This window comes from Diplotaxodon limnothrissa, linkage group LG4 (genome assembly GCF_057381915.1).
Source record: "Diplotaxodon limnothrissa isolate DT_005_m linkage group LG4, D_limnothrissa_male_GT1.1, whole genome shotgun sequence".
In the NCBI taxonomy this organism is placed as follows: Eukaryota; Metazoa; Chordata; class Actinopteri; order Cichliformes; family Cichlidae; genus Diplotaxodon; species Diplotaxodon limnothrissa.
In genome coordinates, this window is record NC_140599.1 from 12975725 (window position 1) to 12993658 (window position 17934).

General features: G+C 42.5%; 1 protein-coding gene across 1 annotated transcript in view; it reads right to left on the reverse strand.

Moving 5' to 3' along the window:
- Positions 1-15216, reverse strand: part of cacng3b (calcium channel, voltage-dependent, gamma subunit 3b) — a 35377-nt gene extending 20161 nt beyond the window's left edge. The window contains exon 1 of the mRNA XM_085352223.1: positions 15000-15216. Coding sequence (XP_085208349.1) covers positions 15000-15216 — 217 coding nt within the window. The remainder of the gene's footprint in view (positions 1-14999) is intronic.
- Positions 15217-17934: the final 2718 nt, after the last annotated feature.

The window sequence follows — 17934 nt, forward strand, 5'->3', positions numbered from 1 at the left end:
TGATCCAGGACTTCTCAGCTTGTAATTTCCAAACATGCTCAAAATAAGGAATGAACACTTTATTCCAAAACTTTAGAATAACAGGAAGAATTAAGTACTGCGTGTACTGCGCATGAGTAGTGCTGGTATGTCTCTAAATGTGTACTTCACTACCTGCTTTTTTAATGATGCAGTAATAATGAAGGGGGAGGACATTGAGCCAGTCTCCAACAGGAAAGTAAATAATCAAAACACATGGTGATTCCAGAGTGATTCCAAAATTTTGGCACATGAGGACTCGGACGCTCAAATACTGAAGCTGTCATGTCTAATATTTCACGCTTTCCACGTCACCCTGTCAAGCACTAAGCAAACAAGTATGTGTTGTACACATTTTATAGCAGTGGAGAGTACTAAAACAAGGATCCAAACTGGGGAGCAGGTAGCTGTCAGACAATCTCGATGTGGATCTCTGTCAGTCAAACGCGCTGTCTGGCCCTGTTACTGTAACTAAAACGTGTGTGTGTGTGTGCGTGTGTGTGTGTGTGTGTGTGTGCGCGCACATGGGGCTATATGAGTCACATATTTTTAGCCTACAGTGATGTTTCAGTGATGTACCTCCAAATGCTGTATCAGTAAGTGAGTCAGTTGTCACAAACACTTATGTCAAGTGTCAAAACCAGCCTATGATCCCACACACACACACTCTCTCTCTCTCTCTCTCTCTCTCTCTCTCTCTCTCTCTCTCTCTCTCTCAGCACCAACAATCCAAATTCAGAGATTTTACTGCACAGTCATCACTACGGTTACGGTCCAAAAAGAGACCATATCCAGTGAGGAGCAGCTAAGAACAGAAAACTGAGGCTACAGTCCACATGCTCATCAAAATTAGGGGTACATGAGCCATTTATAATTTCACTGTCTGCCTGTGTAGACACCAGGGCACTGGAAAAATGTTGCTCAGTCTGAAGAGTCGATTTATGATGAAATATTTAGACGGTGGGGATTAACATCATGCATGTGCAGCAGCAAATCCACAGCAACCGTGTGACGCCATCATGTTATGGACCAAAATCCCCGAGGAATGTTTCCAGCACCTTGTTCATTTGAGTCAGTTCTCAAGACAAAAGGGTATCCCTGGTATTGGAAGGTGTGCCTAATGACATGGGGAGCTAGTATGCAAAAACGAAAACGAAGGAGTTGGTGGTGGACTTCCGGAGACGCAGACCCACCACACTGACACCGGTGAACATCCAGGGAGTGGACATTGAGATAGTGGACTCTTATAGGTACCTGGGTGTTCACCTGAATAATAAACTGGACTGGAGCCACAACACTGATGCTCTTTACAGGAAGGGTCAGAGCAGACTCTACCTGCTGAGGCGGCTGAGGTCATTTGGAGTGCAGGGAGCACTTTTAAAGACCTTCTATGACTCTGTGGTGGCATCTGTCATTTTTTACAGTGTGGTATGTTGGAGCAGCAGTTTATCGGCAGCTGAGAGGAAGAGGTTGGATAAACTCATCAGGAAGGCCAGCTCTGTTCTGGGATGCACCCTGGACCCAGTACAGGTGCTGGGAGACAGAAGGACTCTGGCCAAAATAACATCTCTGATGGACAGAGTCTCCCACCCCATGCATGTAGATGGTGCTGAACTGCAGAGCTCCTTCAGTGACAGACTGCTGCATCCTCGATGCATGAAGGAGCGTTTCCGCAGGTCCTTCCTCCCTGCAGCTGTCAGACTGTACAATCTGAACTGCTCCCAACAAACATAGATGTTTGCATCTGCGCTGTAACTGCAATAAGTTAGTTAATTAACCAATTTGCACTACAACCTGGTTTGCCTCTTACCTGTAATTATTTTTATTTAATTCAATAACTGTACAGTACTCTGTTTATAGTAACCATTGTCCTTAATGTAAATATGTAAGAAAAATTGTGTATGTTTCTGTTCCGTGTCCTGTGTCCTGTTTGTTTGTATATTTGTCTTTTTGGCTGCTGTTACAACCAAATTTCCCCTTGTGGGACAATTAAAGGATTATTCTATTATATTCTATGTGTCTTTCCTTGTCTGCACATTATTTGAATGACTACAAATGGTAATTTAGACTCACTACTGCTGTAGTCCTAAAGTTTAACCTGCACGGTTAATACTGTTGAAGTGGTCTGTTTGAGTATCGCCAAGCAGAAGCAAAAAAAAGTTAATAAGCTAATAAGCTATTCACTGTGGCCAAAAAACAAAACATTCAAATCTGCACCATGACACATTTGTAAAACATTTAAAAAAATCATAAAACAAACAGTGGAAATGAACAAAGGTGTGTGGCGTTTAAAGAAAAATCCAATGTGAGGCTCTCAGGTGGCTGCTTAAATTAAAGCCCCTCAGTTCAGGCTTAACAAATTGGCTTAGAAGAAAGAAAATCTTTCCGTCTCAGTTACAGAAGATTAATAAGATCATTAAAATAGAGCCACACATTTGTCTCACTATGTAAGGAGAGTGCGCTATTATTTTTTGTTTTCCTATTCATGAGATTTTACTCAAGCCGGCACACATCCAAATCTTTCCACGAAGGCGTTTGGATGACAGCCTTTTAATAAATATCTCTTTTCAGGACGAAACCACAGCTGAGGCCACCTTTCTGGGACTCCAGCAGGCAACCATTTCCCTCATTCCTAAAGAGCACTTTCATTTATCCTTTCCCTGCATACCACAAGTGAAATTATATCCTTTGCCAGCTGGATATTACTTCTCTTTATTAGATGGGGCTCCTAAAATAATGGGACTACTTAGTATGCTTGAAAAGTTCGTACGTGCACTGACGATGGTACACTGGATCAATTATTGCTCATGCAAGTGTTATATTGTATCTCCAGCAGTTATATTAATGTGGGGAAGCAGAAAAGAGTGCCAGGTCTTCTCGGTGTTATTTGCTACTACGTACAAGGTGTTATGTTCCTACAATAGTTGCCTTCCAAAAGCTTAATTTCATTATAGTAAAGAAGGAGAGTTGGGTTGTTTTGAGGTCTGAGGACAGTGGGATAAAATTCAGTAGACTGGCCCCAGTCCAGTTGGCTATTTTATCAATTTCACACACAGATAATCATTTTTTTTTTTATCATAAGCAGCTACAGACATCAATCTGAACACGGGGACACTGGCACGCGAGCTAATCTGTGAAGTCGTGCACGTGTGTGCTTGGGCAGTCAAGTGTAAGTGCATGGAGGAGACTGCATGTTTTCAAATTTGCTGTTGGTTATTGTTTTTTCAGTCTAATAAACAGCACGGTAATGATCACAGACACACACAAACAAAAAAGAAGAGAACATGGAGACACACACATGCGTAGTGGGAGCATCTATCAGGAGGCATTTCCCTCACAAAGGTCACAGTTGCTCGAGGGCAGCTGCAGGCACAGCCACAGCAAAGCATTATGGGACACAAACAGGAATGAGAGTTCAGAGTATGCATGATTGTCTGCCTGTGTGTGCGTCTTTGTGTGTTTTATCTGAGTCATGTGGTTGAGTTTCTCCTACAGGGCCCAGCATGCAACTGTTGTCACTTATGCATAAAACATATGAACATAAGCGCAAACCTGCACACCCCCCCTTGTATACCACGCATTCTTTAATACACACTGTAAAAATAATTGATACCTTAAAAAAAACTCTGGAGAATATCAGCATGTTACAGATAGAGCTGTTAAGATGGACACACACACACACACACACACACACACACACACACACACACCTGAGAATTATTTATAATAGTTACTGAGTTAAATTGTCAAATTATCTCATTTGCAAATCAAAGCATCGGACATTTTAATGCTTTAATTAAAATACAGCTATTCAATGCCGTATCAGTCTAGTTCTTGTGAAATAAAATATACTGAACATTGAACATAATCCACTCCTAAATAAATAAAAATTTTGTGCCTCAAAACAAGGTTGAAAAAGGGGACGCATACAAACAACAAGTCTGCGTAACCCCATGACTGTGACAAATGAGCCACAAGGTGGATGTTTGTCCTTGATCCAACTCTCACCCACGCACAAACCCTGTATTCACAGAAGAGTCCAACACTGAAGTTGGCCACCCACTAAAAGACTAAAACTCAGTGTACGAGATCCCCACAATAAAGCACAGATAACTTAAATAACACAATCCATACAAGTGTTGAGTAGAAAAGCACATTTGTACACAATTTTTTAACAGGCAGAAAAAAGCCGAAGCTGGTGAAAAACTGTCCTAAAATTCCCTGAAAAGCCTTTGGTTGATCAAAAATGCTGCAGCAACAGTGTTGACATCTTATCTTAAAGACCCAATAGCACCGTACCACAAGGCGCCTTGAGGTGACTGTAGTTGTGATTTGCACTATACAAATAAAACTAATTGAATTTAATGTGAATGATAAATTGTGTCAGCAACAAGCTAGGCCTGCCTTAAAATACAATCTAAAATATGTCATTTTTGACTCTAATGGGGACCATTAACATCCTGTTGCATTCACTAAGATGTGATTGACATAATCAGGAAAGTGCTTACAGAGGCCTAAAAGTGTCATTTTCCTAACCTGCATACATTGCAATTCACAGAAAGGTCACTTAAGGCACACCTGCACTGCCCTTACCCTTTCAAACTGCAGATACATTACTGTTTCATACACAGTCTATTGTAAGAACTGTTAAGAAAAGCAAGGCAAGGAAAATATTTTGTAGTCAGGGTCAGGGGATATGTCTGCATTTCAGTTCAAACTAAAGCAGAACTTGTGAAATGGGTGATTAAAAACAAGAAGTGAGCTTTACTTGGAAGCATCCGGTGAATCTAAACCACAGGCAAGGTTATTATTATTTTTTAAACACAATACAATGTAAAAAAAAAAAACCCAAACGGGAAGCCAGGATGCTACAAGGCACAGATTAACAAACAGGCAAGTGAGACATGGTGAGCTGAGGTAGTATGAATACTGCAGGGCCTCATTAATGAGGCGAATGCAGGTGAGTGGAAAGGAAGGGCATTTGTGGTGACTCTTCAGACAGCAAATGGCAGGTGGAGAAAGTCATAATGTCTGGAATAATACTGGACTTCAGGCTTATTTCAAAAGCAGAAGAAAATTAGAAAAGAATTTGTAAAGGATGTACGCTGGCATTAAAAGTAGCTATTGCATCCATGACGAGCAAATTACATACACTTACAGTCTAGCACATTTTATTTCCTAGAGGTGTCATCCTTGTGTTAATGTATATAGTGAGGTTACACCATATATTACTACCAAAAGAACAATTGCGTAGCTCAACTTTTGGAAAGGTGTCTAGTTTTAAAAACTGCTGACACTGCACCACGTGTGAGACAAGTTGCTGATTTAGATTAGATGTTCACTATTTGAACAAACTTCAGAGCCTTTGAAATTCAGCCTCAAGATAACGAATTCTAGATTTTGCCATTTTGACGCTATGACTTAAAACTTTAAGCAATATCAATGGCTTGATTAATGGCTACAGTTATATATCGTTAGCAACGATTGCTGTGGGAATGGGGCATCAGTCAAGACCCCTGTCACCCACGCTTTGAAACTTGAAAACGACCACTCACTAGGGAAAAATATATATTCCTGGTGTGTCTGACTGGTTGAAAAGTGGTTCTGGAGGTTGGTGGCAGTCTCTAGGTGAAACTGGTAACAAAGAGGTATAGGCAACCGGGAAAGTGTGAAGGAAACAAGACTGTTTGCCCTCAAACAAAAAGCAGTGCCTGGTTGCAGCAGAAATGCAAGACAGGACACAGCCAGGAACCTTCAGCAACCACCAACCAACCAGGAAAGGAATATATTGTTTTCCCCTAGCAACCAGTGGTTGCCAGGAGGTTGATGATTGGTCTCTAGGCCTGTGTGATTGAAGCACAAGTGATTAATTAAAACAAAAACAGGGTGCCATTCATTTTTCCAGTATCTAAATGCGAACAAGACAAAAAAAAGCTTAAGACCCAATACAGTAACATGACTTTGATTATGGTGCAAATGTGGCTAACTGGAACTCCTCAAATCCAACCAAAAATGGTCAAATAACTGAAATAATTTAGCTTTTTTAGATTGCCAGTGTAGTTAAAACTATTTGGGATACAAAAAATGTAATTCATATGATCCTTTTTGGATAGTATCTACAGCCACGTTACTGTTCATTATGCTTACTGTCGGAGTTTAGTGAGCTAGCATGCTACTTTTGGACAAAATCTGTGACCTGATTTTGGCACTAGATGGAAAGTCAGGGGACCATCAAAGCGATTACAGTCCATCCCAAGAGTAGCATGGCAATCCAACCGACAAAATGAGTAAATTTTCTGCCAAACATGTCAGCTCCACGGCTCAGCATGAAGGAAAGTCACAGTAGTTTGAACAGAATACGTGAATGACTACTGGCTAACCTCATACCTAGATTTGTATTTCACAATAGGAAAGCTCTTATCCCTTTGATTCTCTACGATCATAAAACATTTTAAAATGCAAACATAGGTCTTTTTTTTGTTAGACATCTGACAGATAACCATTTTTGTAGTTTCTATGGGGAGGACAGCCTTTGTCCCAAGCAAGCTGACCCCAATGAGTTGGCATGTGATCCAAAATCTGCATGTAAGTGGTCTGTGTAAACCTGGCCACACGTGTCCACGAACACACGCACTCACAATTTAAATGGTTTTGTCAACTAGATAACAGAGGAGGAGGGAGTGAGCAACGGACAGGAAAGAAAGTTGAAAAGCAGAGCAAATTGGACTGCTTGTTTCCTCGGAGCGCCTCTGACAGCTCAGTCTGGGTGACTGTGCCGCTTTCTTTCTCTCTCTCTTCCTCCTTCTCTCTGTGCCTCTGCCTCTCTCGCTCTCTCTGATTACCTTTTTGCAGGCGAAGGAAAGAGAAGCTGGGAGGGAAAGAGGAGGAGGAGGAGGCTAGTTTCCACGGTGATGGCTGATGAAAGAGAACGAGGCAGGTTCTGCTCGGTTGCACACCTCTTCTCTATCTCTCTCTTCTTCCCCCTTCTCTCAGTCTGTCCCTACTCAAACAGCAAAGCCCCCCCCCCCCCCCCCCCCCCCCAAAAACATCTCTCTGTTCATGTTTCAAATCTTCTCACCGCTCCTCCTTCACTCTACCTAGTTTTCTCTCACATTCACAAAACATTAATTCATCCCATTCCAGTTTTCCCTCTTATCTGTTATCGCTTTCATACATGGCTGTTTCAGGATTCCCTCCACGCAGCTAGCAAACATTACACTCACATGTTATTGTTATGTCTCATTTTAAATCCAGGACCATTAATGTGCTGCCACAACAGCTTCTGCTCTTCTGTGAAGACTTTCCTCGAGATTTTGGAGCCTGGCTTGAGTCCTTTCAGAGGTTGTTGTTCAGCTGCCCTGAAACAAACTGCTGCCATGAGGCTGGAGACACCGTGTGGTCTAAAACTGCTCCCCGGGTGCCCAATGGCTGCCAACTGCTTCACAGAGTGAATGGGTTAAATGCAGAGAGGAATTTCCCCACGGGGGAATCAATAAAGGATCAATAAATTATACATTATTATTATTATTATTAAAACAGTGTCATGCAATTACACACATCAGTTCTGATATGAAAATAAGAAGGCTTGGTTAAGTATAAACATTAAAAAGAAGATTTTTCTATACGTATGACATGTAATGAAAGAAAAATATATGCATGCTAGACTTAGAGTCATGGTTAAAGACCAAAAAAGACCCATCCCCTGTCAATTCTAAGGATTTACATATCGTGACTCAATGAAAAACACTCAGCTTCCAAGTCGACACACCTATAGTATTTTACAATTTACAAATCCCATGTCGCCTTGTTCTCAAATTATTGCATTCGCAAGATTTTCAGAAAACTTGAACTTTGACCTTAAGGTTTAGGTCACTGAGATTCAAAATAGTCGATACACCAAATGTATCAATTTGAAGCTCCTACTCCTAAAAATGCAGCAAAATACAAAAGCAGTGGGTGTAAAAACTAAGACTCTATAATTCAATAGCTTTTAGCAGAAGTAAGTTATTCAGCGTAAGGATTTTCTGTATGACTTCATCATTCTCTCACATCTCTGTGGAAGACTTTTGCCCCGCTCTGTTTTATCGCGTTGCTTCAGTTCAATGAGATTTGCAGGCATTCGTTTATGCACAGTTCTCTTAAAGTCTCACGATTGCATTTCAAATAGGTTGAGGTCCGGACTTTGACTGGCCTCCTGCAACACCTTGATTCTTCTCTTTTTCAGCCATTCTGTTGCAGATTTGTTGCCGTGCTTTGGCTCACTGTCTTGTTGCATGACCCAGTTTTGCCCAAGCTTTAGCTGTCAGACAGGTCGCCTCACATTTGACTCTAAAATACTTTGGTATACAGAAGAGTTCATGGTCCAATCGATGACTTCGAAGTGTCCTGTGGCTGCAAAAAAAGCTTGAATCACCATGTCTTCACCACCATGCTTACATTTAGTGGTAGGCGTTCGTGCTGATATGCTGTGTTTGGTTTGAAATTTAACATACTAACTGAGGTCTGTAGAATCTCAGATTTTGCTTTTCTTAAGCATTGCAAGGTCTGACCTTGGGAATTTGGCAAAAATCTGTTTTGTTTTTTTTCCCCTTCTAACTGCATCTCTATTACACCTCCTTCCCTGTAGCTACTGGCACAATTGCTATCTTCCTTCAGTCCATCTCTCCCGACATTCTCTGATTTATCATTTTTACTTTCCAGATGCAGTAAAACTTTTCATCTTCTACTAAATCTCCTCCCTTCATCCTTTAGCCTACCTACCCTTATTATCCCCCTCCCTTGATACCTTCTTTAGAAACACAGCAAAATGTCCTGCGGGTCTGTCTGAAACCCTCCTTCCTTTTAAGCCCTGGAGCCTTTATTTTACATTCTCTTCCAAGCTTTTCAGCTGTGTACAAACTCTCCTTTTGTGCTATTAATTCCATCACAGCTGTGATTAAATATCTGTTTCCCGATGATGTCTGTCTCTCTAAGATGTTGCTTTTATCCTGCACATCGCCACATCTGGCTTTCTTCTCTTTCCAGCTCTTTCTTCTACCATCTTTTAAAATTCCCACATGCAGGAGGAAACTGTAAATTTCCTCCTGCATGTGGGTCTCTTTATGGATCAAGGACTGCGGTTTTAACAGCAACATTGTGAATAAAAGGAGAAAATTTTGACCACACGCTACAGTTTTCCTATACACAGGGGTGTGTCTAAAAGGGGGAACATGGTGACATCAGCCCCTGAGATATTGAGCAACTTCTCTTCTACATTTAATTACTAACAGTCAGCATAAGGTAATTATTATTTTGTCAATTTAAATTTATTAGTTAGGATTTTTTCAGATTGCATGGGAGCACATTTGCAGTGGGTGAAAACCCCTCTCCAAACTGAAATGTGTAGGCAGACAGAAACATTTGTGAGACCATGAATTAAACTTTAAAGGAGAGCCCGAGAGTTGGATTTCTAAGACCAATACCATACAGATATTTGGTCATTTAAAAATCTGATATATCGACTGATATTTTTTTCTTTCGAGCAGATAAAAAAAGAAGAAAAACGATTTCCCTAATAATTGTCATGCATTTATGAGTCCTTCCTAAGATAACATAAGAGTGCAGTTTAAAAAGAATATTCTATTGTGGCAAGTCATAGATTATGTGTATACACCCGACTTTGCTTGATCAGCTGGTTGTTGTGTTTGTGACGTTCGTTGTAACATGTATGTTGCAAACAGGGAGGTTGCACAGTGCGCTCTAGTGGACAAAGTATGCAATGTCAACATTCATAACATGGCTTAAGTGTCGTTCTCCCTTTTCTTCTATACTTTTTAAATTTTCATTTATTGGAGGATAAATGAAAGTTATTTTCTTGATGCGCATTTTTTGGGCAAAGAGTTATATTTCTCGCAATAATATCGTCCTGTTGACCGATCAGTTGGGCTATTCTTTGTATTTAATATTTTGATGCTAATACTGCTGTTTAGTACGAGTATTAGTATATATTACTGTTCGTAACGAACAAAAATACTTTCTCCACAACTATGCAAACCAGTTATTCAATCCAAAATACATTTCAAGTTCTTGTGCAGCATCAATTTACACGTAAAACCATCTGCATTAAGGTGCAGAGCACTGCACAAGAGCCTGATGATCTTGCATACCCACTCCCCTCCCCCTGTAAATGGAGCTTCCAGGACATAAGCAAATAATGGGAACATGCAAAAGTAGTTGACTTTTCTTATAAAGGACACATATGAAGGTTTTTTTGGTTTAAAAATACAAACTCTAAAAATGTCTGGATAGATATTAAAATATAAATCATAAAATATACACCTCCCCTTTTCCTTTGTCTTTTTTGGTCATGTCCTCTCAAGAGAAATCTTGCTTCTTTCTCTTTTATATACCTGTCCCCTTCTCTCAGTGTTACCCTCCTTAACGATTCCTCTTACCTCCTCTGTCTTTACCGCTGTCCCTCTCAGTCAGGTGATTGCTTTTATCCTAGACATGGTCAAACACCCCACATATTTAATTAATGCTTATCTCCCTATACTGTGACCTCCTTTTCACTCTGTCCTTCAATTCTCAACCCCCACCTGCATCTTTAAACCTTCTCTCCTCCTTCCTGCAGCCACCTGAGCGATCACTGCTACCTCTGTCTCTGTTTAAAACCCTATTCCTTCATTCTGTAACCGAGTGATCATCTAAATCCACGTTGTGGTCCCACAAACTCCCGAGAGATTCACCTGAAACTGAGGGCACGCGCAGCTCATCCATCACTTTTCACTTGCTGCTCTTCTCCACCCCTCTCCCCCGCTTCATTCATGTGCACTGTGGTTTCTCTTCATTCATGTTTTGTCTGTTCTCTAAAGGAGTTTTTCTTGTGCTCATTTATTCTATCGCAGCACCTCTTTAGAGAAATCCCAACGTCACCACACACTGCTGGTCCCTGTTAACATCTGGTATTAGCAAGTGCACGTAAATATTCATCCTATTACAGGCCTTAGTATTTATGCCAGAATCTGGAAAACATCCCTGTTATTTAAATTCTATAAGAACTCTACATTCCTGTGTGCTAAATTACAAGCAGCCCATTAAAAATTCCTCTAGAACTCACTTTATGAACTCTGTTGTTGTTAAATGTTAATGCTTATTATGCTATTTCCCTGCTCTTTTCTTTTGGGCTTTCCTTTTAGTTGTTTGCTTATCTAAAATTGCAGTTTGCTGATGCCTTGCATTGAGGCCGCATTACCGAAGCACTGTCCTGAATCTTAATTTATAATTTAGCAATGAAGAGCTGGGATATTATTTTTTTAACAAATACAGTGCATCTGAAATCAAGGCAAACAAAACTATACCATTCAAGAATTCTTGCTATATGCAGAAAAAGGCCTAGTCTTTTAACTTTTTTTCAGGCAGCTTAAGATGGGGATTAATTATACACATGCTGACCTCATTATTTGAACCACTGGACAGGTTTAAAATGAGCATCCATCACTGTAATAATGTATGTGACACAAAATAAAAGCAAAACAGGTTCCATTTAGAAGCAGAGAATACGTGCATGTGCAGGCGCTTTTACGCCTAGTTAGTTGTATTTAAAAATCAGTGAAAACTTTAGAATAAGACCACCTGCTCGCTACTACTTATATGCTAATTATTGCCTTAAAGTAAATATTTCTTTCAATTAAGGTCTCTTTTTGCCTTGGTGCCCATTTTCACTGCTAAATAAAACTGTAAATGCTGCACATCATGCATGTGTAACTGCTCTGTGTGTTCACCTCCACTGTAAGAACACTGCATATATGAGGCTTCACTACTTGTCTGTAGTTACTGTCTAAGTCACTCACACCCTCCCTGTTGTCGGACACAGTACAGGTTGCTAATACACACATCCGCTTCCTGTCAGCTTATGGGGCAGCTATGAATTATAAAAGCATGGCTACCAGTGTGTTACCACTGTGCTAAGTGGATATAAGATGGACAGAATGACAAAAGAGATAAGAGAGCTTCTTCACTTAAGTAAAGCAGTTGTTAAAGGCGTGCATGAAGGAGTATATGTGCAAATGATGTTTCGTTGTCTGAGCCTGTGTGTGTGAATGCACTGACATTGTGTTAACTTGGCATCCTGCTCCCACAGCTGTGCCTATGTGGAGGATTGAGAATATCCTGGAATTTGTCTGTTTATTCATTCAATAACATGTGCGTGTTGCTGTGTGCATAAACGTACAGCAGCATACCTGCACCATCTGGCGCTGTAACACCCCCCCGCCCACACACACACTTTGACGTGTTGACAGTGTCAAAGTCCTCTATCTTGTTCAAGTTTTAGATTTTTCCTTTTTATGTTCACTTCAGTTGTCTATTAATTGGAACACTGGTGGGTCAATCCCAGGCTGCTCCAACCTGCATGTCAGAAGTATCGTTGGGCAAGATGCTGAACCCCGAGTTGCCTCTGATGCATCCATCAGACTGTTGGCCTATGTGAACGTTAGGTTAAAACTGCTTAGGCATAGAAAAAGCACTTGCATGAATGGGTGAATGAGGCTTTATTAAAAAAAGCTTTGAGTGCTCAAATTCAGTAGAAAATAACTATGTAAGAGCCAATCCATACAGCCAAAAGGCTTTAGAGAGCCAATCAAACCCTGTGATCAAGGCACACTCTTCTGTGTGGTGCTAAATACGATGGATGTGCAGCAAAATGCCTTGAGAGTTTCTAGAAAAAGTCCAAATTAACAAGAAAATCACTCAGTTTTTAAAGGGAGAAATGCTGCAAATAAGGACTTGAAAAAGTAAGAAGCAGCGGGGGTGATGTATATGAATTTTAATTTGAATCATATTTACTACATCTGGCTTTTTACATTTTTTGGGCAATTAATTTCCTTAAACGTATTGTACAATTTATTATGTTTTTTTCAGTGAGAAAAAACAGTCACACTGATGTAGAAGTCTCAAAAACCCATACATCAAATATGATAGACTAGATGTTAAAGGCCTAGCTGACTTCATCTGATTTTGGGCAATAACAAGGTCTGAGTCACATTCTTGGAACCAAAACTTTTTCAAGACATTGTCAATTCTTCCAGCTGATAACGAAGTTAGATCAGATGTTAGATTAGATTAGCCATTGTTGTCTCTGGGGAAATTTACCTTGGACAAGTGAGGGAAACATGTAAGATAACACACACAAACAAACACTCTGCACTTATTACCATTACCATGTTGGCACTCATGTAAACCAGCTACAGTGAACACAACAGCTGTTAGCCTTGCTTGCCGTCCCGTATTCTGTGCACTTTACTCGCACAAGGAAAAAAAACAGCCTATTTAAACCGCTGATATCTAAATGTTCAATATGAATTTGTGTGATACTGTTACATCAGTCAAATGTTGGTCAGTGTCACACAAAGAAGAGTCATCTGACTTCTGTTTCAGTGATGTAGTAGCTGATCGTCACTGACATTACTCCTCCTGTGTTTTGTCGAATGGGAAATATGTTTATCTGGCTTTTGGAGTGTTGGGAGTTCCCCATTATCTAAATGTAGATTGCTTGTGAATTGTAAAGTTCACTGCACCGCCATGAAGTTTTGATGCATCCCTACTCCAACACAGCTGAATCAAATGGTTGGATTACCTCTTCAGCATGCCATCAAATTTGGCAAAGGCCTGATAACAAGCCATTCATTTGATTCAGGTGTGTCGGAACAAGGATGTGTCTAAAAGCTGCAGGACGGTAGCTCTCGAGGACTGGAGTTGGACCACCCTGCTCTACATATAAGAGTCAAGAAGTCTGGATTCAGTGGAAAGACCAACTTCTCTTCAATGCTTGGTGTGCCCCTTTGTTCAAGGATGGTTGTTCACAGTAGACATAGATGGCCTGTCTCACTCCTCTTTTAAACAATCTGTCTTCTCTGTCCATAATGTGAATATTGGCATCCTCAAAAGAGTGACCTTTGTCCTTTAGATGCAGATGTACAGCTGAGTCTTGTCCTGTCAGGGTGGCTCTTCTATGTTTTGTGGTGAGTTTATGGAGTGGCTCTTTGGTTTCTGCAGTGTAGAGATCTGAGCACTCCCCACTGCACAGCATATTTCATGTTACTTAACTTGTACTTGGAATGATCCAGAGCCATTGAATGGAAGAGTGGCGTCATCTCCACGCTAGCTTCGTCACAGAGTTACAGAAGCACAGTTTGAGGAGTTAAAAACAATGCTGTATGTTATTAGCACACAGTCCAACTGCCAGCTAAGCACTTGCAGAAACTATTTCAATGCTACAACACCCGGCTGATAGGACTCTGACTTACTCAAGGGCTCTGGGCTGAACCAGAACTGAAAGGTGAAACATTTTCATGAAATTTAGAAATCCAATCACTTTCTTTCAATACTCCCGAATGACCTGGATGACTGAGAGCCTATGCCTAAACTCTCTGGCAAGAATTCAGTGAACCACCATTGCCTTTGGTTCCATAATCAACAGGTGCTTGCGAAATTCACACCCAGTTCCAGCGCCATTCAGGCCAAAACAAGCTTCTTCTTTTTTTCCTCCAACCTGGAACAACAGTGCAATCCACCTTCAAAGGAAAAACCTTTCCCATCATTACTGTGGTGGTGCCAGGGTGCACATGCCTGGTTCATGGTAGTGGTGCAGATGCCTGGCTAATAACGCTCTGTTTGCCCTGTTAGTGCTTTATTTCTACCCAGAGCTATGCAGCGTGATGACAGCCACATCTACTCAGTTGCGATCTATTCTGCGGTGGAGGGTGAAGTCGAGAAGAGCAGCTTAAGAAGTGAGTTACAGGGATTATAGGCTGCTGTCACACTCTCATAGGCAAACACACAAACCTCCTCTGGTATTAAAAGGCAGACATGAGGGGAGACAGGGCGTGTGCGTGTGGAAACAGCTACACGCACGAGCACTCACACACACAAACACACACACGCGCCGGCCAGAAGCAGAGAGAGGAGAGACAGACAGGCAGCCAGTCAGACTGATCACGTACCTTCCAGACAGCAGGTTCGCCAGAGGCCGGAGTGCGTCATCACCTCCTCGTTCTTGCGGCTCGTGTCGTTGTCGCCGCTGCTCTTCACGCGGCACACCCCGCGCGAGTACAGCCAGTAGTCGGTACCGACGGCGATGGTCATGAGGCTGAAGGCGGCGAACGCGCCCACCGTCGTCACGAGCATCTGGACGCCGCGGTCACACATCAGCATCTTCATATATGCGGCTCCTGTTCGTCTTAATCTGTTTTCGTGTGTGTGTTTCCTTTCCTTTTCCCCTCCGCTCTTTTAGATTCACCCCTTTTATTTCCTTTATATCCCGCGAGACTTGGAGAGTCAGAGTGAGGGACACGCGCTCAAATAAATAATAAGAGCAATAACAACAACAACACGGGGAAGGTAGGTAAAGGTGGCGAGTTTGTGAGGAGGCTATGGAGAGAGAAATGAAGCTGGACCCGGCTGCCTGGTTCGCTGAGTTGACTTGAGGCTCGTGGCAAAGGGCGGGAAGGTAGGAGAGCGGCACGTCACTTTCTCGCGCATCAAAAACCGGTTCTCACCATCACCATCCACATACAGAGGCGCGTGCACGCACCCACACAGTGTAGGATTAACGGCCAACGGTCGTCCCCAACTGCTGGCACTGCCCACACTCACTCAGAGTGGAAGTTAACGGCGGTAACGCATCCTGCCGTGTTATTCGTCCCGGGGTTAGGGGAGAGCTTCTTGTCTTCGCCTCTCCTGCTTTCCTTCTTAACTTATTAATCTGTGAAGCATTAACAGCCAGGGTCTGTGTAGGGGGACTCCATCTTTAAAACAGCAAAACAGGGGATCATTTTGTCTGTAGCGATGTCACCCCCGCAGCGTGAATCTGTACTAAAGCATCACTCACCGCTGTGACCGGTTCTCCTCTTCCCACAGTGTCTCTGACAGCAGGCCAGCGTCTGTTCACCTCCCCGTCCAGTGAATGAATGAATGAATACAAGAATGGTGAATAAAGACCATGTGTTATCTACAAAGCGGAGACTGACCGACATCCATCGCGTGTTTTCCGCTCCAGCTGTTGACACAGTGACATGTTTTATCTCCCTGGATGACCAATGTCCGGGCTTTAGACACTAGTCCAAACCGTATCCGGTGAAATGCTCTATACAAGTTAAATTGGTCCAATAAGCACAACAAGAAAGGATTAATCAGATTTATCCTCCATAGAAGTCAGTGTAGAACCGCAACCGGGACACACCGGCCGACGACAGTTACACCCGCTTGCGTTTGCTCCCAAGAAACGTGCCTGCTGGTAGGCGACAAATAATAAAAAATAAAAACAACAACAAGAAGAAGACAGCCGTCACCTCCTCCACTTCGTCGTCCTCTTCTTCTTCCTCCTCCTCCTCCTCTCCGTCCAACCAACACAAACTAAAATTAACCGCGGGTCTCCTCAAACTCCGCCCGAGGCAGAGGCAGTCGGCTGGGATTGGGTTCCCCGGTGAAAGAGCCCTTCGGGAGCTAATAGTGTGCCTTCACTGCTGCAAGTCCCGCCCACCACCTTCTCTATAAAGCCAAGCCAGTTTCACTTGAAACACAAACACACACTGGTTGAAAAGTATTCCCACGTCTGCGCGACCGGGCTGGGTAGCAGAATAGACCCCGCAGTAGAGAGTTAACAGAGGGTATGTATGGCAGGTCATTAGTGCCACACATACAGCGGTGATCAGGACAGATCAGAGCACGCTGGACTTTGATTTGACCACGTTTCACTGTGAGTAGATATTGAGCTGTCTACACACACACACACACACACACACACACACACACACACACACACACACACACACACACACACACACACACGAAGAATAAAAGGGAATAAGTTGTGATAGCACAATAAAACGAACTGCATGTGTTCAAAGGCAGGGTTGCGTGTAGTTTTGTGGCTTGCTGTCCCTGGTGCTGAGTGCGGCGCTGTCCTTGGTGCTCATTTGAAACGCAGCGTCATCCCCCTCCTCCTCCTCCCCTCTCTGTTTTTCTGTTTTCTCCTCTCTCCTCCGCTAGCCGCGGCGCCAGTAGCTCCTGCGCCGCACTGATTAGTTAGAAAAGAGAGAGCGGGAGAGAGATTGGCAAGCGATGCATGGAGAATCGCGCTCGGGAGAGAAGCACAGACGGCACTTAAAGAGCCACGGACCGTTTTTAATGACTCCACTTCAGCGAGGATTCCACACGAGGCGGTCTGCTCTTCATGCTTCACTTAACACACCGGAGTGCGCGTGACCGTGGGTGCAAGTATCATAGGTGTATACCTGAGTAACATGTGTACATATGGAAATCAGAGGGGGGTTTAAAGCTTGCTGTAGCCTGCCTAAACCCAAGGAATGGAAACGTGGCTTCTTTTCTGGAGCCCATCCATCCACTTAAGTGTTTAGGTGCCACAGCTCACTGACTGATTCTCTGACTCTATTAAAGGCTGAGGAATTAAAACAATCAAAAACAGAGAGACAGAAAAGTGAGCACAGAGCACAGAGAGCGGGGGGAGAAGGATTACAGATAAATAAATCCATGAACTGATCACCAGAGAGTGCAGTGACAGGTCCTATCATTCTTCTCACTTGCTCTTCCTCTGTGTATCTGTGTGTGTGTGTGTGTATCCGAGGCCCTTGCTCGGCTGCATTATCTCACAAGAAGACTCATTAACATAGAAATGACTTTAGGAAGAGAAGTACAGCGTTTCACCTCTGGTGAGAGACGGAAAGCAGGGAAGCCGAAGAGAGGAAGGAGGGCGGGAAAGGAGATGTCGAAGTGAGTTTGGATGGTGGCTGAGAAGAGAAGTGGAGAGATAAGGAAGCAAAAGAATGAAGGGTGGGCAAAAGGCAATGGAGGAGGCAACAAGTGAGGAAAGGACAGGTGGAAGAAGATGAAGAAAGGATATAGAAAAAGAAATGGTTG